At 38.2% G+C, this 23,601-nt stretch overlaps 1 protein-coding gene across 1 annotated transcript in view; it reads left to right on the top strand.

The window, feature by feature from the left end:
* Positions 1-2,348: 2,348 nt before the first annotated feature.
* LOC139741096 (tectonin beta-propeller repeat-containing protein 1-like) overlaps positions 2,349-23,601 on the top strand; it is a 41,328-nt gene continuing 20,075 nt past the window's right edge. Inside the window, 5 exon segments of the mRNA XM_071651685.1 lie at positions 2,349-2,623; positions 7,249-7,620; positions 14,167-14,355; positions 21,696-21,824; positions 23,044-23,166. Coding sequence (XP_071507786.1) covers positions 7,381-7,620; positions 14,167-14,355; positions 21,696-21,824; positions 23,044-23,166 — 681 coding nt within the window. The 5' untranslated portion in view covers positions 2,349-2,623; positions 7,249-7,380.

Genomic DNA, 23,601 nt, shown 5'->3' with positions numbered 1-23,601 from the left:
CCTCTTGAGATCAGAGGGATGACTCTGATATCACGAAATTGTGAGTTGCTGTCTAAAGAGGGCAGTAGACCTACATGACAGCATCCGTGATGAAATCGGGGGAAAGGATTGACCGATCGAGGAATAATATTGTTTGAAAGTCAAACTTTCAAAGAGTGCATTATATTGTGTAACCGATCTTTCTCTCTTTGTACTAACCACTTTGGGGTAGATTTACAAAGATTATGAAGCAGATGAAAGATCGTGAAAGACGTTCGACTTTGAGCGGATCTCAAGCGGCCGGCCCATGTTTGGGGGGGGGGGGGGGGGGTGTTCAGTTCTTAAGTATGGGATGTGCGTTCAACGAAATTCCCTTACCGGCATTTAGCTGTGATGAAGAAGAAGAAGAAGAAGAAGAAGAAGAAGAAGAAGAAGAAGAAGAAGAAGAAGAAGAAGAAGAAGAAGAAGAAAAGAAGAAAGAAGAAGAAAAGAAGAAAGAAGAAAAGAAGAAGAAGAAGAAGAAAAGAAGAAGGAAGAGGAGGAGAAGAAGAAGAAGAAGAAGAAGAAGAAAGAAAACAAAGAAAGAAAGAATATCCATCATGTTTCATAATATAAAATGTATAAAATGTATGTATATATTATAATCTAGGCCTAAAGACGAACACAAGACGTAGTGTTGTATATGTATGAAAATGAAGGTCTACGAAATTATGACACTCTAAGACCGTTTGTCAAAAATCAAACAAACAAACAAATACAAAACGAAACTCAAAATGATACCGATATTCTTCCTTATCTGAGGAAGAATTTTATTTCTGCACTTTCAGTAAATAATAAACAATAATTGAGTTATCACATTTTACAACAAAGAGTTCAATAACTGCAGAAAGAAATGCATGTAATGAGGTACTGAAATGATAAAACTCAACATGAAAATGCATTAAGATGATTTTGTATTGTACACAAGGGCGATACTGCACTTTTGTTCAAAATTCGATGGAACAAAATATTTTAGGCCTGACTTCATCGTTTCTATTGTTATTTGACAGTCTACACGTCTTGCTCCTCCCCCATGCCCCATGAAAATATGCGGGGGGGGGGGGGGCAAACATAATAATTTTGCCCTCAAATAATTTCAGAGAAACGGAAACATTTTCTTGCTTGTTCTGATAGAAAATTTTCCAAATATTTCACGAAAGTTTGCACCAGATCGTTGAAATTCAATTCCAAAAATGAAAAACCTCCCTGTCGTGGCCAAGAGGAAAACGCCTCCTTACCTTAGTACACTTTGGAGATTGACAAAATTATGAATATTTCATCAAAAATGTGCATCAGATCTGTCACTTCTCATTGACGCTTCCAATAATTATATTCAAAAGTTCCAGCAAATGGAAGGGGACATTCCTTCCCTTGCTCGGTTTCCTCATATTTAGGACCTTTCTTTGATCGAAGATTTCCCACACAATCCATCATAAATGTCCTATCCGAGATATTTTCATGCAAAAGATCTCTCCTATGTGGTAAGTTAAGGACACGCCCTCCCCTCCCTGCTATATTTGCTTCCCCCTCCATGTACTGACGTTTGGAAGTCATTTTCCAATATTGCACCAAAAGTGTGCTCCAGATCTTTGAATTGCAATTGTAAAAAACAACAACAAACAAACAAACAAACAAACCCCCCCCCCAAAAAAAAAAAAACCAAAACAAAACAAAACGCTCATATGGTGGTATCCTCCTCCTACCACACCCTCCCCCCACAACCCCCCCCCCCTTCTTGGTCTCCCTCATAGATGGCAGACCACCACGCAGATACACTTCTCTGTGCTGATCATTTTGCCGTCAACTGATTCCCGAAATGCGGTTTTTTGTTTGTTTGATTTAAAAAAAAAGGGTCCAATTATTCTACCAAATGTGTGCGCAAGATTGTTGAATTTCATTTCTAAAAATGCAAAAGCTCCCTCGGATGGGTGGGGGATACCCCACAAACCCCACCCTTACCCCCTCCGACCCTCCCCTTGCTTGGTCCCCCTCCATGAATCTTACACTTGGGTGATGGTCAATTTTCCGAATACATGTATTCCACAAAAAGTGTGCACTCACTTATCGTTCTATTTCAGTCCTTAAGAAAAAAGAAAAGAACAAAAAAAGAACAAAATAACAAGCGAAAAAAAAAATGCATGTCCAATTCGGGACCCCCCCCCCCCCCCCGAGAAATTACAAAAATCGATAAAAGAGTAAAACTTTTTCACCCAACCGCATCCCATACATCTTTCTGTGTGATTATATTCGAAGTGTGTAGACGAAAACTGCGTGTGTGTCAAGTGTATTCTGTACATGTACGTACAGTAGATCTTCCACGGGACGTTAGCTAGCCCACAGAACTAGAATTCTGTGAGCTAGCCCCTATCTTTCACTGCTCTTCTTTTGCGCAAAGATCGTACTGCGACTGGTGCACACACAAACGGTAGTGTTGGTATGTCCCGTGGCCGTGTGTGAGATCGAGAGACAGAAACACCACCTGGAAGTCAAAATTACAAGAAATGTATAAGCACATTCCCACTGGTGCAAGACTTTTGTGAACTTGGGCAGCGTAGTGTGGTGAGCGAGGACCGGCAAACCAACAACAGAAGTAGATAATGGTTGTGTAAGTGGCCATCTAATTAATATTAACCTCCAAAAAATTAAGAAAAAGGAAAGTTCGAACACTGTAAATAAACAGCATTAGTATTTAGAGTATCTACGTCTGCTACTGTGCTAACGTGTTAGTCTCTACCCGTATAGTCTAACGTTACCGGTAAAGTTTACCTGTTTTGTTTGTTTTGATAATCGACGTCTAGTTAAGACTTCTGAGTTACGTTAACTGGTTAGACTTTAGAGTGTTGTAGTTTACTGTAGTAGTGCCTCCAACACGTTAATAATTATGAAGAGGCTAGAGCCTAGCCAGCGCCAGGCAGAGAGGCAGAGACAGAGCCATGCCAGAGCAGAGGTCTAGAGTAAAATATCCTGTTTGCGGCAGTTTAAGCATTGTTAAGGGTTTTTCCAACTTGTAAACAAATCAGGTAAATTATTTTCAACAATTTCATATATCATAGACAAGATTATTCAATAACGCAATTGTTTTCATAAAAGAAATTTACCATTGACCAACGCAGTTTTCATGATTTACCAGGGCAAAACCCGGCACAATTTTCGCCGATAAGGGCGATATGCGACGTAGTATTTCTGCTTGCGGCACGATGTACAATCCCTATGCAATACGCGCGTGCTCCGCGATCTTTAGCTGAACGCCTTCACATGTCTCGCGAACATTGCGTAAGCGCCAATTCCCATTGCGAAAGCACGTGAAAATAGCGGGCGCACATGCGTTGGCCGCAAACAAGATCGCAATTCTGGCGGTGTTGTTGATGTCTTTCTCGTGTTTTTCTCATTTTTTTTCGATGGTAACATCCACTTTCCGGTAAAAATGGCGGCCCACATCGGCTCGCGAAAGTTCTATTTTACGTGAGGATATATTTTCAAAATCCATGAACATCGAGAAAACGACAAAAAATCAAGTTTCTTGGACCATTGTTTCTTAACTGTTATGTTAAGAAGTACCGAAAATTTCATTTTGGATGCGATATGTTGTCATTTAGGTGAGAAAATTTCACTTTCGTAAGAGATCGTGCCCATTTTATCGGTTGGTTTTTGTTGATTGCTAGTGTGTTAATAGTATATGTGTAGTGTGCATGTAACAGTGCAACGCAGTGTTTAGCGGTATATTACCGTGTATGTTGTACCTGCCGCGAACGGCTGCACGGCCGCTTACTAACGCAGTTACTCTACATAATATTATTATGGAAGTCTGTTCAAAGTGTTGGGTTCGACAATGTCAAATGATGTCAGTGACGCCGGAGGTGGGAGCGGAGCCCAAAGGCGGACGCACAGATGCGGCCACATGTTGGGCATGCCACGGCAGAAGTAGGGTCCGGGATCCTCTCTTTGCGGGCTTTTCGCTTCTGGTCCAGGCTCCTGAGGCGCTTCTCCTCAAACATTCTTACACCCCTTTGGACAGCTGGGCGCCAGACGGTGAGGTCAGAGGCAAGTGACTGCCAGTTACGTGCTGATCAGATGCCACAGGCAACAAGGCCAAGGGAAGTTTTCAGGCTGTCTTTGTACCGCTTCAGGGGCCTTCCAATGCTCCTTGCTCCAGAAGCCAGCTCGGAGAAGAAGATCATCTTTGGTAGAATACAGTTGTATGATCACTTACCCTTAGTCTAACGTTATTCTCAGTGATTTATGCTACACTGTGTGGTTCTAACTAGCCCCTAGGTTCTGTCTACTTGTATAAAGTTGTAGTAAGCATAGCCGTGGAGGATTGCGTTCGTGTGGGCTATGTTGAGGAGGTGCTATTAAAATGTATGCATAATGTCGACAAGTCGCCACTAAGGTCTAGACATCTACTTAAGTCGCCAGACATTCACATCGCATGTAACGCACGCGGCAATCGGAGATTAGCTGGGGCGACAGATTTTCATCGCTCAATCTCAAAAGACATACCTAATTCACCTTTTTTCTCCATAAAAACACAAATAGATCTAGAAACTGAATTTAATTGTAATCCAAATGTATTTTACCAGGTCCATATGTAACAGGTGACAAAACCATTTTTAATGCGAGAATGTTTTTGATTTTGAATGGATTTCAGGTGGCAGATTAACAGTTTTTCAAACGCGATGAAACACAATGCATCCTATTCCTACATTGAAGTGTGTGTATAACACATGCGCTAATAATGATAAGTGGCGTGCTATGGGCGGCGAACTAATACAGTGCCTATTGTTAGTTCGCAAACCCGGGAGTGCATAGGAGATACACGCAAGTGGCGACTAAGCTGTAATTGACGTTAGTTGTCTACCTAGATCTATGTGACATGAAATTATGAATGTGCTGTATTGATATTGACGATCTCTACTGTCTTACCGCACCAGCGACAGCTCCCTAGGGTTTAATACCGTACTAGGGTCGATCTACTGTGTAATTATTGTAATGTTACCTGCAGTAACGTTAGCAAGTTCTGAAACCACGTCCAGGGAGTTGTTTCAGAACCTGCTATAGCATGACGATCTGGAAGTTTCACTGAAGGTCATCGCCAGCTAACGTAAACAACCTGCCGTCGTGACCAACTGCCGCTGATAAATGCGGCACAACTTGAAGTTGAACACTTTCACGCTCGATCATTGCGGTTTTAGATCTAGATTCTGCTAAGAAATTCAAAAGGTGGCACCATGTATTGGAGGGGAATGCGTTTACCATGGGAATGAAGCCAGTTGGGCCTGGTAGGACCAGATTTGGACGAAATCAGCTTGCGCAGTAATAGAAACAGATGAGAGACCACTTCTTTGAGTAAGTTTTCGAACCTCCTTGTGGAGGCTCGAAAACCTGCGCACAGTATAAACGGGGTAGGGACCTACCTAGGTACCAAAGTGGTATCAAATTGCAAAATCAAAATCAAAATGTTATGTGTATGAAATACAGGGTGTATTCCAAACGAATTGAATCATGTTTACAGCTTTTCATAATAGGAAATATTTTCAGAAACAGTTGAAGCTGTTTCAACAGGCATAGTGTAAGCACACCACATGCTAGGAGCAGTTTAGGAAATGGTGTCAGTCAACCCTTTTGACCCTTAGCCCATTGAGGATGGACTGATTTTGCCAGAACATGCATTTCCTATTACACCTGCCTGAGTATTCTCGGGACTCATCTTCAATGGGCTAAAGCCCCCACCCCCACTCCTGCCCCCTGCTCCCTTCCCCTAAAAAAAAAAGAAAAGAAAAAGAAAAGAATTAAACAAATCCAACACTGTATCAACCTGTCTTACACTACAGCTCTTCAGGGCCCCATTTCATAAAAGATATTAGGGTAGCAACTCTTGCTGGAATGACAACTTCCAATAGCAACAGCCAATCAGGAAGCTGGATTCTTGCTGTTACCATGACAATTGCCATCCCAGCAAGAGTTGCTATCATATCAATTTTTTATGAAACGGGGCCCTGGTGTGAACTAGTCTATCCATAAACATCCCTCCCCCCCCCCCCCCCCCAGAAAAAAAAAAAAGGTTTTGTTTTAAAATCATCACAGATACAATTGTTTTAAACAATCTTGACTAGCACACAAACTCATTAGAAGTGGAACTTGGTCTTATATGGATTAGAATAAGAGCTCAAAACCGTTTGGCAATTAGCAGAAGTTGATGCTGTGTAGGAATGGCTTTATCCTAAAATTTCTGCTGCTATTGTGAGTTATTGCACCAAGTACTAACCATGAAGTATCAATTGTTATTATTAACTTAGCTGACCTTAATGGAGATGACATCATAATAGCCGAAAGGCATATATCTTTTCTTAGGGTCGGACTTACATGTAATTGTTGCAGAAGCCATGAAAAATGTGATGATGCAAGTAAATGATATAAAAACCCAACTGTGTTGAAATAACTCCTTAAGTATATATGATAAAAATACATGCTACAATTGTATGTCTACATCAGCAGAATTTCAGGTGGCCTTTAATGTGTTTCTTGAGTTTTCAGCCAGTGCCATGGGACAAATCCTCTAGTGCCAGGTTTATTTGGAAACTTCAGGTAAACAGTGAAAGTCTTCCCCCCCCCCCCCACAAAAAGAAGACCTAAAATAATGGGGAAACAATGAAAGTTGGGATGCTTGGAGATTGGCAAAAGAATGGAATCAACTCATGCATGTATGATACATTGTACCCAAATCAAATAGGCTATTAAGACATGTGACTGCATGGTGATGATTGTGAAATATTGTGAAGCATGTGATGCTGTGCTGCGGGTTTGAATAAAATGAATGTACCACTTTGATGGAGGTGAGTTGTAATACAAATGTTGATATTTCAATTGATAAACAGTCACAATTTAACCTATTTCCATGGCTCTGGGCTGATTGATGTTACAGATTTGACCAATTAGCTACAGCTGTGAGTACACCAGGTAAATCCTCTGTGTTTTTGTTGTGGTGTGCGAACTGAAAGAAAGATTCTTGATTAAATATGGAGCATTATAAGCAAACAGGATTGAGGCTTAGTTATGAAAAATCTTTAGCAGTACCATTTATTCATCATGAATAGATACTGGTGGATGTACAGTTACTGTACATTGTACTGAATGATGTGCATTGTACATTATATCATTGTTTGTGTTTTATCCAAAAGTCAAATGATTTAAATTTCTTTCTATATTTTGCATTACTTTTGTACATTTCAGATGGGCTGTGGTATACTCTGTCTACCTCATCATGGCATTATGCTGAATTTTGAGCTGCTTAAAAATTAGCAGCATTTGGCAAGCAGAGAAACAAAAAAACAAGATAGAGGGAGAAGAGAGAGTACGACGAGAATGCCAGCGTCGTACTTGTGGGCCATCGGCAACAGCGGGAAGGCTTACGCCCTGTCTACCGAGAGCCAGGTCTGGGAGCTGCGCAGCGTGGCCTATGGTACCAAGCAGGTGCTGAGCTTCAAGCGGATCTGCGCAGCGAGGCACGTGGTGTGGAGCCTAGGGTCCAACCTCCAGCCGTACATCTACGTTTTTGGCAGCGATGTCCCGATTCGCTGTCTCGAATACACCTATGAAAATCAGGTGCGTTTATCTTGTACTTTCAGTGAAGTTGAAAGTGATGATTTCCCTAGATACTTCTTTTTTTTTCAAAGAAGGTTTTGTATTTGAAATCATGGTCTGAAGTAACTGAGTAGCACTTGTAATTTAAGAGAGTATGATCCAGGGCGAGTTACAATTTGAAAATATGCCCTTTTTTTTCCGCAGTGATCGTTGGGCGAAGTCTTCTCATGCATTGTCTGAGTGATTTTTTAGTGGCTGTGCTCAAGACCTGTTCAGTTTCCAAAATGATACATATTTTTGGGTATCTTTATGAGGCTACAAGTTAAACCCAGTTATTTTGGCCATGGTTTCATTTGCAGATGAAATAGAACCTCAAAATATGGGTTCATGAATGAAAAACAAGCAAAATATCATAATCTTCATGCAGACATGCTCACAATAGCTGCAGTTGGCCAATATCATTTCTGTGTCTCATTTTTGTCATCAGCTAGCACTCCATTAATATTAAAATGCAAGCGAAGCTCATGCACTTAAAGTCTGATAGGATATGTTCTGCCTTGATGCTATGTAATTGTTGCCCTAGGTATCATTATATTACATGGGTATATTCTTACGGGATCACTTTCTTTTTCTATCCAAATTCAGAGAAGGTGAGAAATTGTAATTTGTATTGGTGTAGTGAAGTAGCCCGTAGTGTCATTATCCAGTCTGATACTCGTTGCTGTTTCTGTAGATAATACACTTTTCTTACAATCATAAATGCTCCCAAACAAAAGCTTTTCCTTTGCCACTTTTGTCTTCAGGGAAAATTGATCCATCTATGTGGCATTGCAGAGTGAAAATCACTTTTTTTTTAATGGGTTCATACAGTTCTCCTATTGCTTCCTGTTATTTTTCCTACGGAAATGCATACAAAGTGTCAATCAAAATTGACATTGAGCCTCTCCTATGCTTTTAGAAAGTAGAAAAAGGATTCTATACAATGATCATACACCCGTAGCATTCATGAACTCACATAGTTTTTGTATTTCATCCCATGATTAAAAAATATCATGAAATTGTCAATGTGCATGATCTATTCATGAATAAGGTCATGTACATGTAGCTGGAAAGGAAAAAAATCCCTTGCATTGTCACTGCATGTTGCATTGTGCTACACAGAGGAGTTAATCTGTCATGCGGATATCCTCTTTATTGTGAAAGGGGAACTGTTGCATTGCAGTAAATGAATGGACAGTATGTAGTATCATGTCTTGCTTCTGTGCGATGACAGACATAGAACTTGAGAATTACTTGTATGGTAACTTCATCACCAAATACAAGGCATATTAAGTGCCAAGGCCATGCCTGAGGGTGTGTTTGAGCGTTAAGTCTCCTAAAGGGTACCATACCCATGCCAGAGGAGAGCTTGAATGCTCCCAAATGTACTGTACCGTACCATATCAAAAGTGGACCGTTTCCCAATGTGCTCCGAAAACGTACTGTACCAGTTGTTGATGAGAAGAAAAGTATACAAAGAGTTGTTTCTCTCTATAAAGGACACTTGTATTGTAGCTGCTACGTAATGTGTGACCCTTCTGACTTGAGTCTGCTTCCAATCTGGGATGGTATGGTACAGTATGGTATGGTATGGTACGATTCGGTTCGCTTTTGAGTGCTCAAACATGGCCAGAAACTAGTAATCCCTGTGCCTCCCCCCCCCCTTTTCCTTTCTGCATGACTACATCAAGTCAATTGTCTAAGGAGCACCATCTTGCTGATTATGTAACTGCATGTACTGCACAATTTCTCAAGCTGTTTTAACACATAATGCACACTACAGCTTTCTTTTTTGTGTGTTTTGATGAAAGTCATGGAAGTCATGCTGTATCACATTATAAAATGGGTTCAAGAATGTAGCCAATAGGAAGCGCTGAAATGAGTCACATGTGCTTCCTTTATTCTAGTCCCATTGCACTGCGTGTTAAATCCTATTGCCGATCGTCTGTGTGCGCGGCGGCTCCTTTGAATTGCATGCATACGCGCTGTCAATCCTGTAAACAACTTCTAGTTCGGGCTGCCGGCCGGCCGGCCTTTCTTCAATGGTGCATAACATGTGTGGCGTACGTATACTCTTATATACGTACACTTTGTACAGTACAGTAGACCAAGCGTTGTGGGACCGGATGCGTACATGGAGTCACTTTGAAGGGCAAATCCAACGATTTAGCAGGTTAATTCTCACGCCGTTTTCAGAGTATGTTGTCTAGTAGGCCTATATGAGGAGTCTATATCAAGTCTTTAAGGTAAAGGGTGCATATTCTATGTAAAATAAGTAAGTTTTCACGCGGGAACTTAAGTGTCCGGAAACCCAACCCCCCATCATACTTATACTGTATGTGCGGGATTTCCGAGTGCGACGTGCGTACTGTAGTAAATGTTTGGGACGAACATCTTCGGACGTCTTGACCCACAAAGGTACGTGAAAAACGCTGGAAAATGCTGTTAGTTTTCGAATTTTCAACCCATTTTATAAAACAAATGATGCACAGGATTATTTCGTGGCGTTAGTGGAGGCGTAGCTCACTCTCGGGTATTTACAATGTAGTGTAACATGCACTCGGCTTCGCCTCGTGCATGTTTCACAATTGTAAATACCCTCGAGTGCACTATACGCCTCCACTAACGCACTCTATCCTGTGCATCATTTGTATAATAGCGTGATCTACCAGGATGTTTCTATTGCTCATGATGTCATTATCAGTGTCACTCTTGTCCTCTTTCACTTTCCTCAAATTCTATATTGAACACCAACTTTGGCAGAGCTGCCAAGTCTCCCTGGTCCTGCATGAGACTCCCTCAACACTGAGATATCTCTTCATGTCCTGCTGAGAGGATATTACAGTCCTGTGTGATTTAGGAATTCTCTTTGACTATAGTATTGAAATGCATGCAACAGACAAGCACCCCCCCTCCTAAATGCTGTTTTGATGAACTCCTCTAATTGTCCCCGCCGAACGAGTTCGAGCAGGGGACTATGAAACGGCCTCTGTACATGTGTGTGTGTGTCTGTCTGTCTGTCTGTGTGTGTGTCTGTCTGTGCGTCCGTGTGTTATCAAAATCTTCAATTTGCTACTTCTCTGTCATTTATGAGCCAATTTTGATTCTGTTTGCTTTATATGATAGCACTACATGGGAGCTTTGAAACTTCTACACAGAATTTCAGTTGTGACCTTTGACCTTGACCTTTGACCTATCTTGTACATTTTGCTACAAAATGCTACTCCTTCGCCATTTCTTACCCGATTTGGATTCCGTTTGCTTTATGTGATGGCACTAGGTGAGGGCTTCAAAACTTGTTCACAGAATTTTGACCTTTGACTTCTTTGACCTTTGACCTTAATTTTTTACCTATGTTGTACATTTTGCTACAAAATGCTACTCCTTCGCCATTTCTAACCCGATTTCAATTCCGTTTGCTTTATGTGATGGCACTAGGTAAGGGCTTCAAAACTTCTAAACAGAATTTTGACCTTTGACTTCTTTGACCTTTGACTTCTTTGACCTTTGACCTTGATTTTTGACCTATATTGTACATTTTGCTACAAAATGCTACTCCTTCGCCATTTCTAACCCGATTTTGATTCCGTTTGCTTCATGTGATGGCACTAGGTGAGGGCTTCAAAACCTCTACACAGAATTTTGACCTTTGACTTCTTTGACCTTTGACCTTGATTTTTGACCTATATTGTACATTGGCTACAAAATGCTACTCCTTTGCCATTGCTAACCCGATTTCGATTCCGTTTGCTTTATGTGATGGCACTAGGTGAGGGCTTCAAAACTGCTACACAGAATTTTGACCTTTGACTTCTTTGACCTTTGACCTTGTTTTTTTACCTATATCGTACATTTTGCTACAAAATGCTACTTCCGGCGGGGACATATATTACGCACCGCGTAATTTCTGCTTTTCCTTGTTTTCATTATAAATGTTGGTATCTCTGCTGCTATATGAATATTAAGAATAAAAAGTATAGAGTTTGTTGGTATTATATCTGTGCATCTGAATGGCTACCCCATTTGGATCATACAAACCAGCTAATGCCCAACAATTTCGCATAACTACAGTCGTTGCAGACCAAGTAAAAGAAATATGTATACAATGTCAGCAGATGTAGATATTTGGAAATGAGCAATATGAGAACTCCCCCCCCCCAAAAAAAAAAAAAAATAATAAAATAAAATAAAATACCCAGAAAAATATATTCATATTTGTAGTAGTTGATATACATGTACTGTATGTTTTGATTGATCCTGGAAGTGAGATAGCAATACAAGGTTTAGATTGTATTATCTCGTTAAAAAATTACTTGCCTGTATAAAGTTCATTTGACAAGTTTTAAGCTTTTGGTGCTATTTGGACTGATTGTCAGTCTTTGAGTAAATTTTGTATTATATCCTGAAAGTTTGCCCAAAGTGAGAATATGACATCTCACTTCATATGACAGCAAAATCATAGAGAAGATTTGTTAAGAAGTTCTCACCTGATGGTCTCCCGAAGTTATACAATGGGCTTTAGCTCATCATCGTTGTTATCATCATCATCATCACCATCATCACCATCATCACCATCATCACCATCATCACCATCATCACCATCATCACCATCATCACCATCATCACCATCAACATCCTCATCTTTGAACATCGTCATCTTTCCCTCTTTTACTAACATTGCATCTATCATTACTAACATCACTAATCAGCACGGATACCAGTTCTCTTGGTGATGCGCTCTCACTCGCACCATGGTAACCAAACATCACTAGTTCTCTCATTTGTGTGTGTGTGTGTTTGTGTCCAGGAATGCCGTTCCCTTTCTATGTCTAGAGTTCACTTCAGGAACCAGGTCAGTCTATTGCACCATTTCACCTCTCCCTCTTTAATCCATTCTAGCAGCATGAAATCTCACCCTCATTAAATATAGTAGGAAGTGTGTGTGTGTGTGTATGTGTGTGTAGAAAATATTTTTGAGTGGGTGTATTCATGTATTAATATGGTCAGTTTATCCAGACAGTTGCAATGTCCACACCTTCTTCCAGTGGTCTGAGAAAGAAGGCTGCAGCATGCATGAGTAGCCCTATCTGAAAGTAATGACCTACGGCCTAAAACGATGACCAGCAGGGGTATAGGCAACCACATAATGTAAAAACACTATTTTTTTGTTGCAAGTTTCACAAGCATGTGAAAGTTCTTGTGTACATTATTATAGAGCTTTGAATGCTAGTGGCAATTCATGAAAATTTCATGCTGCAAAAATGGCGGATGGCTCCAATTTGTTAAAATTTCATCTCACGAATATTTCTGGTTTTACAGTATAATGCAAAGTGGAGGATGTATTTATGTACAACTGTATTATAAATGACCTCTTCAATCTCTCATTGACCCGTACATTGATCTTCAATGAACTTCGTTTTAGTAACTGGAATTCAAAAAAAAAATTGACATCCTTCACATCATATTATTACAGTCATGCAATATTACTGCTAGCAAAGAAGACTTTTATGGGGGAAAGGGGTTGCAGGTGCTAAGTTCTTGACAATAAATTGTGAAACTAAATATATGTGTTTTGGGTACTTAACAATGGGAAAGTTGTGGGTACATTGTACATGAACTCATTGCCTCTTCTAATTTGTATGTTTCTGACCAATATCACTATATTTGGTGAAAAAGGTGAAGCTTTAAAATTATGTGACTGTCTTATTTCTTGTCAAGTCTTGATGAATAATTCCTCTATGATTCTGTCTGCCTGATTTTACTCAAGTCAACTTGATCATTGTGTTTAATCACATTTTCATATTCCAAGACCCTGAAAAAAAAAAACCCAGACAAAACAATGAGGAATGTGTGAGTGAGTCGCAGCAAATTAATGTTGAAAATGAAACAAACCCTCTGTATCTCACATTACAATTTGCAGAAGATGATACATCTATTCTCTTTACAACCTCCCCTCCATTTGTTTTAGGATCATTGGGGGGAAAAGACTATCCAGAAGTACCAAACAAGGAAATCCAATTTGTACTTGTTTCAACTTGGGGCATAGTTCATATGTGTACATCCATCCATCTTATAAGGGAATTTTTTTTCCTTAAAAGTCAGAAGTTGGCAGTGACTTTTACATTACATTTGGCAAGCATGTTGAAGGATGCATCTTTGAAACTGCAATCTCAGAAAGTATCAGGAATAGCATTTCTATGTTCTTGTCAGATATTTTGTATACATGGGATTTGTTAGCAAGTGTCTGACCAGAATTTTCCTATCTTTCTCTGGCACCTGTATGGAAAAAAAAAATGTGCAAATAAAACCTTGGGCTGTGACTGATCCCGAAATCAAAGAATCACCTCCAGTGCTTCTAAACCTGGAACACAGCAGTTCAGTGGAGTTGGCAAATCTGAATATTAAGATTCATATGATACCAATATTTATTGCTTTTCTTTGTTTCTGTATATATTAATTTTATATTGACCCAGCCTTCATGTTGGGAGTATTTTAAAATCTCTCTCCATTATGTCTCCCTCTTGTCAGAGATGGGCGCCGATCAAGGGGTACGCAGACAAGAACCTGATCTTTTCGGACCGCTCCCCATGGAGCGATGAAAAAGGCGGGAGGCTCTTTCCGCGCCCCTCCGACGTGCGGCTGCCCAACAAGCACTGGAAGTGGGAATCGGACTGGCACATCGACGAGAACTTCAAGGGTCAGCCCACGGGCAAAGGGGTAAGTGACATTATCAGCCTCTGCGGTTGGCACAATTATTTTATTAAGAAAAATATGGCAACTTACGTATGGGACCAGAGAAAAACTGGATTTTTCAAAATAAAGTTTGATTTGAAAATTCTCTGAAAGTACCTTACTGATCAAGTTCTGTTTAATAGTGAAGAAAGGTACAATACTGAAGTATCTTTCAGCAAAGTTTCACTGCAAAAGAATGGCGCATATTTTCATGAAGTTGGCTTAATTAACGAAAGTACACCTTACGTATGGGACATGGCTCAACTTACGTATGGGACATTTGTCTTTAGTGTACAAGTGTTTTCATGGGAATGACTTTAAATTTCCCCATAGTGTCATATTCAGTTCCACAAATCATACTACAACATATAACAAATGAAATAGACTGCTAAGTGGGTACTTTCCCGGTTCAGAGACCTAACAAAAGCTAAAATAAGACAAATAAAAGTAATTACCAATTTACAATTTAATGTCTTAGTTTGGATTCCATCAGGCATTAACACTGTCCTCATGATGTCTACACATATATAGATACAGTATATACTGACACTCTATTTCTAGCCCGTTTGTAATATTCTGGTCAATATTTTTTTTCAAATGAAAAAAAAAAAAATGTGCAAATTCTAGCTTGCGACCTTGATGTAGCATATGCACATGTACCATGACTAATTTGTAGTCTTGATAATTTCAACTGTAGAATCAAATGTCATGTACAGTGTAATTTGCAAATACAGTTTGAAGTGGGTACTTTCAGTAGTTCTAGACTTACCTTGCCAATTGTCTAAGTTTTTACAGAGCTTTGTAATTGTTTGAAATGCAGCACAAAACACAACAACAACAAGAGTAATTCATTTTGTTCTGTAATCATCATGTTTTGCCATGTGAATTTTAGTTTCTGCAAAATCAATCAAATTTTAATGAAACTTTTAGATTTTAAAAGCCGTGGTAGAACAAAGAGATAGAAGAATGTATACATGTGCCAATGCTGGCTTTTTTTTTTTAATTGCTTTGTTTCAGGTCTATGAAACCAAAGACGACAAAATTTGTGTATACTTTTGTACATACATATTGTACATATATGCTTGTGTACACTGTAGTGATACAGGAAAGATTATCATTTGTAGTATTCAAATCTTTGAAAATGTAATTCTAGATTTGAAACATTTAGTAACTCACTGATCTGAAACTTACAATTTTGATTAATTCTAATAACCTGATTTGATCATACACTACCAGATTGCAATGCATCATGTTGATAATTGTGTAGATGTGGGGTACAAAGTAAGTACATTGTATGAGTTGATGAAGGTGTCTCAGAGCACATCTGTCTCTTCAAACGCAATATAGAAAAGAAAATTGAATTCCCTATTTGTTTGTGTAATTTGTGTTTTTAGCACTCCAACCACAGAACCAGTATTGATATTGTGGTTCATGGCAAATGTAAACTATAGTCTTCATTTTACAGGATTTTCAGAAATCATGTTCATGACCTTGATAAGTCATGACATATTCTGAGGGTGTGCAGTTGAAATATTATACATCATATCAAAATAAAAAGTATTCTCGTAGGGTTTTTCCTTTGCTATCAACTCAAGTAATGACAAAGTTACCTGCTGTCACCTCAAGTGATTTTTCTTTTCAGTAAGACCTGTAATGTTGTCATTGATGAGCACCACAAGCACAATTGTTTTGATTTTCCTTTTGAGGCTGTACAGCCTGTAGTACATGCTGAACAGTGTACTGCACCTAAAATGACACTCAGAGAATCCCATTCTCTAGGACAAAGTAATTTTGTAGAGAGATCGAGTTGAAAATGATAACTGAATTAAGAAAATGTCCAATATCAAAATGCTAAAAGGAGGAATGTTAATTGAAGACCAGCTGCACAGCCTGTAATGAAAATAAGAAATTATATATATTTGTTATTTTCCTTTCTTAATCATAGAATGACTCAATAATGCTGTTCTTACACTCTCCCTGAGATCAACTATAAAGTAAGAGAGGTAGATATAGGACATATCCTTCAGAGTAGGTGCAAAGATAACCATTAACCAAACAAATGTAAGGACATATATAGTGTCCATGTCAAAACGCGGTTTTCCCATTCACTTTGCATGTAATGTCCCATACGTAAGGCATTTGTCCCATACGTAAGCAAACTTTAATTAGTTATAAGATGAAGGACTAATTAAATTTCCACATTTAGTTTTGCTAATCTGGAGTTAAAATGAATGAATTAGAACTTCTTAAAGTATGATTGGTCAATGTTAGAAATCTTCAGAATAAACTTAAAAAAACATACTCAAATCCTTACGTATGGGACACTTCGTTCTGGGAAAGAGCATAATTTGCATAATTAATGTGCTGACCTTGTCTTACCAATTGGAAATTATACTAGCTCATACAGGGATCATGTCCATATAGGAACTAGGTCAAGGACAAATTCAACTGATTTTAGATGAATATTTTTAATTTGTCCCATACGTAAGGTTTGTTTTAAATTTATGCAAATTAAGGCCATATTTCTTGCATAAATTTGCATAATTTAATATTTTCTTTGCTGGAAATATATAATTTAACTCTTTGGCTACAACATGATATCAATAATTTTTTGATTAAATCAAGATGAATTTTGAGCATCTGAGGGGACATTATCTTGGACTTGCCCTGGTACAAATACTAACACATACACTAGGATATTGGCTGAAAGAAGTCTGTTTCCCCCTCAATAATTTTCTTGGAATTGGGCCACTCGCAAGAGCCTGTTATTCCCGAATATTTTCCAGGTTTGGCTAACCTTTATAGCAATAGTCTTCCCAAAATCCCTTCCCTTCAACTTATTGGTTTATGGAATGCCAATTGTCAATATTTATACTTTTTACTACGGCTTCAAGTCTTTCCTATCTATGTGTATATCATTCTTTTCGTATGTTATTTTGTTTTAAAACAGACAAAAAAGGGATAAACCTGAGTATATAAACTTGTAGTTGGTATGCAGCTTGTCACAAATGAGTGAATAACCTTTCTCTGTAGTCTGGATGTGCAACCATGACCTTACTAAACTTAGGGCACTTGGTAGATTATGTCATATTGTCTGCAGTATTCCCTCACTGTAGATATTTGGTTAGCAAAATTTGTTTCCTTTTTTTTATAAGCATGATTCCCCTGTTTGTGCTTCTTTTCTTCACCCTGATTTAATGACAATTTGAAATTCAGTTTGTCACCATGGTCAAGAACTAACAAAGTAAACAGATGAAACAAGATGGTAAAACATCATGAGGACTTGGACTTCGAATGAAAAAGAAAAAGGTTGTGGAATTGTGAACTTTCACTTGCTTCTATCCAGTTATTAATAGAATTGGTTGCAACTGCATGTACAAATCAGCTGAGGTAATGTCATCAGTATGTACAACATGTAACTCACAATGGTAACGCTCTTACACTGTATTATCTCAGAAGGAAGGCATCAAAAATTATATGTGACGAGACAACAGTTAAGGTTTGATGTACCTTTTAAGCAGTAATTGCATGATATTTATAACAAAATGTTGAAAATCCCAAACTGCATGTATTCATCAAATATGCTGAATACTGTAAAACGAGGAATGTTCGCGTGCATTTTAATTTCGTGAATTTCGCGATCGCCAGCATTCGCGAAATTAAATTGCATGCAAAAGTTCTTGCCTACACAATATGCATTAGATGCCAGTGGCAGTTCGCAAAAATTTCATGCCGCGAGAAAGGCTGTCGGCTCCAATCCTCAAAATTTTCAGTCCGCAGATATATCGTGCTTAGTATCTTAACATTCTATTCTTTGAACCACCCATAATGCCTACTATTAGTAAACTCTCATGTTAGTGCTTGTAATCTTTCCATGCTGAATATGTGATAATAATTTTCTTTTTCCATGCAGCTACCTTATTTGAAGGTGATGTAGAAAAAAAAAATGAAAACTCAATGTTTAGTGTTCGCCTACAAGTCCTGAAAGTGTCATTGACAATGTATTTGAACGGTTTGCCTGTAGTTATGATGGAGTTTAAATGTGTAGTTGATTTTTTTTTTAAATTATTGTACAATTGTAGTTGCAATTTATTCTGTTTATGACAATGTGCAGGTGTATGGTAGAGAGAACAAGTTTACAGTTGTGTGTAGGAAAGCTGTGACAACAGTCAAGTACTGGTAATTCATAATCTACAGTGATGCAGGTGAATGCCATACAACCTAAGTATGTACAGTAATGAGTTGGTATTTATTTGTAAGATGGCATAACTCATACTTAGGTTGTGTACTATCATTTTCTAAAGTGAAACCGTCAATTGTTTATCATCTCTATTGAGTGGGTGTCAACAAGCTGGCTTATTATATGACGTCTGAGTGAAGTCAAACAATGTAACAGCTTCAGGCTTCACAGGTACTACAAAAAGAAAATTGATTATATCTTTTGACGCATTTTTGATGTTTTTTTATTTACACATTGCTACACTCACATGCCACGTAGTGTATAATTTGTCTTGTGGCATGAAATGAAAACCAGCAGGGGGCATATTTGCATTTCTCATATTCCCTGATATAAACTGTAATGCAAATATAATTATCTTATTGCTAGTAGATGTATTCTAGTAGATAGGTGATAAAAGAGGAATGGCCCAGGTAGGTATACAACAGTATCCGTTTGATTTGACGTCAATACAGTAGTTCCTTTAATGAGTGGGGGTCAAAATACGCAGATTACCTCTGAGTAGTTTCACAGGGAACAGTACGACTTGCAAGAATAAGCGAAACTGCTTTGAAACAAAAATATAATTACTCCAAAGGTGATTTGTCACATACAACGTGTACATTGTCAAGCTGCATTGTATGCATATTGCATTGCAAGAGTTGTGTTTGGATAGGGGAACTGGAACAGGTAGTTCATAACTTCCTTTGAGCAAATTTATGAGAGAAAAGGGTAAGCAGTACAGGATGTGATAAAACTGATTTTGACCTGAGGTTACCAGAAATCAGTGTTAGTGATGATGGCATTTTGAATCTGGCTCAGCCCATCTCTGTAAAAATGATGATGATGATGATAATAATGATAATAATAGTAATTATAATAATGATAATAATAATAGTAATAATAATGATAATAATAATAATAATAATAATAATAATAATAATAATAATAATAATAATAATAATAATAAATAATGATAATAAAATAAATATAAAATTAAACTAAAATAAAATGCACACTCTGATTGACCAACCCTTGTATCTTGCCCAGTGACTGTGAAAACCTACACGTGACTGTACACCAGAAACCAGACCACATCAGATTTCTCATTCAGGAAGTTATCGAAAACCAAAACATAAGCTGAGGCTTGTGGAGAATTAAAGCACCTGAATTTATCTGGCTGAGAGACAACAACGCTTGCCGTGGAAAATCAGCCCAGTTTGCTCATAATATCCATGATGGGGATGATCCAAATTACATCTTTCTCACATGGAAGAAGTAGAACTTTTGAAAAGAGAAAGCCCTCTGTCAAGTTTTTCAGACAGTGAAGCAATTGCTTTGATTAATGAATCAACTCCACCACTAATTGCCTTTGGTAAAACAAAATTTACTCTTGCTTTGTAATAGGAACAAAGTCAGTTGATGAGAGTTAACCATAAATCTTGCTCAGAAAAAATTGAAACAATCGAGTATTGTACAATGTAAAACCTAAAGTGTAATCCCCCCCTAAAAAAAACAAAAGAAAAAAGAAACACAGAATATAAGGTCTATATACAAAGTCCCTTGGAATGACTGGTGGCAAGAGACTAAACCATTTGCTGAAAAATCGAGATAGCATGTATGCTGGAAACATAAAGATGTCTCCGTGCAACACAGCAAAGTTACAACATTCGTATAATGGAGAGTAAAGTCTATGTGATAGATCTACACATTACCTGAGTTCCGTCTTGCATAATACACCAACAATAATAGTGTCATTTACCATTGCTGAGCTGTATGCAGGGCACGTGAGCAGGGCTTTACGGCAGAGTCTGTAAATAGCTCAATGAATTCATTGCCTCATGCTATATGGTGAGAAAGGAAATAACATGTATCATGCTGCAGTTTGTAACTGGAGTGTCAAGGACCCTAGAATGGATAAGTTTAGTAAGCAAAAAAAAAAAAAAAAAAAAAAAAAAACATAATCATAATCATAATCATAAATGAATAAAGATGATGTTTGTAATTACCTGTACAAAATTACAAAGGGAGAAGCAGCAATTAGCCCTATAATGTAGCAGGAATTTTCCAAACATAGAGAGAGAGGGTGTGTGTTAGAGAGAGGAAAAATAATTACAGAACATGGAAGTAAAAAAAAAAAGATCATTTTAATAAATCTAAGGAAATTACTTTGCACATGTGGACTTCACATACATGTAATAAGTTGTTATTAAATTCATGTCTATGTATACCATTTAATCAATGATTCCAGAAGGCATGAGCATTTAATTTAAGCAGAGATACCCTGGTCGTGATATGTTAGTATCACTGTTTACATGACAGCATATTGCAGTGGTTCATGCAGCAATTATAAAAAATGTAACCATTCATTTGACGGTACTAACATCCAGCCATGGCTGTTTTTCAACAGCCATAGAAGACTTTACCATGAGGACTGTTGTTTTTGTGAGTTACATGCTGTCTTTTCCCTGCCTTCCCCACCCCCCCCCCCCCCCCCCCCCCCCCATGTGCTTGATATGAAAGTCATCATCACAGTCAATTGCTGTTATTAAAACTCAACATGATAGCAAAGAGCTATGCCGGAAGGTAACAGGTATTTCTAGGAACAGATTTAGTAGATTACTGCAGTCTTGTACGCTGTAGTTTTTAGGACACTTATTTCATCAACTCAGGCTGTTGTGGAGACGGTATCTTTCTTCAGTGCAACATGCGTTAATGCTGAATAAAAGATCTTCCCACATTTACTGGTAGAGAATGTGATTGGATGAATAGATTTTTGTACTATCTGTGTTTTTGTTTTTCACTAAATTCTTGCAGTAGTTTTACCAGTTACCTTTGGTGTCATGTGTAAATGGTCCACTTGAAGCCATACTGCTTCGGCGCAATGCTCAGAGTGTGTCCTGCAGATGTTTCTGTTGAATGTTGTTTACTAAAAGTGTAAAATGTTGATAAAAGGAATGCAGGTTGTTTTGGAAACAAACAGTGGCACCTGCTTTCAAGCTATTAATAATCAGCCTTCCTCACATGATTTGAATGCAAAGTGGCTGGATGAGTTAAATTACATTCTGTATGTTATTGTATCACAATGACATTTTGTGTCATTAACCAGGGCTGGCAGTATGCGGTCAATTTCAATACCAATGACAACTACACGTCTGAGAAGAGGTGGAACTCTTGTGTCAGAAGGCGAAAATGGATTCGCTACCGAAAGTACATCGCTACGGATGCATGGGCTCAGGTATTTCTTAATCTGTACTTTCTCGCGTGTGCTCGTCTCTGTCTCAAACCTTCATTTGTATTTTTCTTTGTGTGTGTCTTTGTTTTTTCCATGATATTTTGTATGTGGTACCTCTATGATCGATGCAGCCCATTTTTTTTTTTTTTTGTACACCTGTCATTATCAGGCAAACAAATGGTAACAGATTGTTTGAAATTGTCAATGTCAATCTCTCTCTGTCCCTTTTGTTTGTAATGATACATAGCTGTGCTCTCATTGAAGACTTAAAGTCAGTATGTGCATTACCACTGAAAGCTAGAATTCATCTCTCAATGTTTAGAATTTGCTTGCAATATATCAGAAAGCTCTACCTAGAAACTTGTCTGGCTTACCCGATTTGCTGGGATACTGTAAAAGTGGAAATTTTCGTGGTGTTGAAATTTTCACGCATTTCGCGCATCCACAAACCAGCGCGAAAATAAAAGCACGCGAATATTTTTGCTTGCCATTTGTTCCTGTGCGTGATGTCTTGATTCCGTGGAATTAAAAACAAGCAAAACTCTTCTTACCCGGCCAAGCGCGAAAAATTAGTCGCGCGAAAATATCCACTTAGACAGTAATGAGCTGTTTTGTAGTAGTTTCAAGATCAAAAACTGTGAAATAATGAAAGTTGGCACACTGACATTTATTCCTGAAGCACCCTCCCGCTCAGTAGTGGGTATATGATTTATGCTGGAACGGGATGATTGAATAATGTCCAAGCAGTAGTACTGAACTGTTTGCAGAACACGCTGCAGGCAATTTACTCTCAAATGCAGTTGATACCACTAGGGCCTGGTATATCGGGGTAATCAAATATGAAACATCACATAACAATTACGTTCCGTTGAGCTCTGAGATTGTAATACTTGGGGCGGAAGCTTTTTGATTAATATTTCACATTTTCATCGTAACCCAACTGAAATTGTGTTATTACAGCATTATGCCACACATTTCTTATCCATTTGTGTACATTTTAGAGCAAAAATTGACAATTCTGCAGCCATATGAGAACTATGTTTTCACTTTAAGATGCCATATGCCCATCATTTATCAATATTTAGAGTTCAAAGTCAGTCACATAGACAATTCCTTGGGGGATGTAGGTTGAAGGCCTATAAGATGGCCAACAAGATAATGCAATCTTTACTGGTACTACAAACGTGAATCCCCTTATCAAACTATTTACTGGTGTCTTCAGATTAAAGGGATCCACTCGGACCCGCTGGAAGAGCCACTAATGGAATTATCAGTCGGTGGCCATGAACTTCCTGGGCAGTCGGAGGGATACCTCTCGGTCTGGGCCATATCGGCTCTCGGAAAGGTAATGTGTGAGATATTGGTAATAGAGGTCAAATGTCATAGATATTTGTGATGTCACATTAGGTGCAGATCTCTCATAATGATGTATAATAAATCATATCTTATGATACTTTGTTTTGATGTATTCCTTTTCAATCTCAGATGTTATGCTGCCATCTCTTCATTAGTTGTTTTATAGTTGATTTTTTTTTGAAAATATTTACTCGCAAGCATCTTTGTTTTCACTTTTCTTTTTTCTGTTTTGTTCCAAGAAAAGGCAGAGATTGAGAAATATGCGAGTTCCTGTTTGTTTGATAATTACTTTCTTTCTGTAAATAGAAATGAAATCATTGTATTTCTAACTTAAAGAAGGGAAAACTAACCATGAAATGAAAGATAACAAGAGAGGTCATGCTGTGCTGTTCAGAATGAAAATATATACTATAAAAACGACATA

Source organism: Diadema antillarum, unplaced genomic scaffold (assembly GCF_040938485.1).
Source record: "Diadema antillarum isolate AM-2024a unplaced genomic scaffold, OU_Dant_1.0 seq00000901_RagTag, whole genome shotgun sequence".
In the NCBI taxonomy this organism is placed as follows: Eukaryota; Metazoa; Echinodermata; class Echinoidea; order Diadematoida; family Diadematidae; genus Diadema; species Diadema antillarum.
The sequence above is the reverse complement of the archived record's forward strand: the minus strand, read 5'-3'. Positions and strand labels throughout refer to the sequence as shown.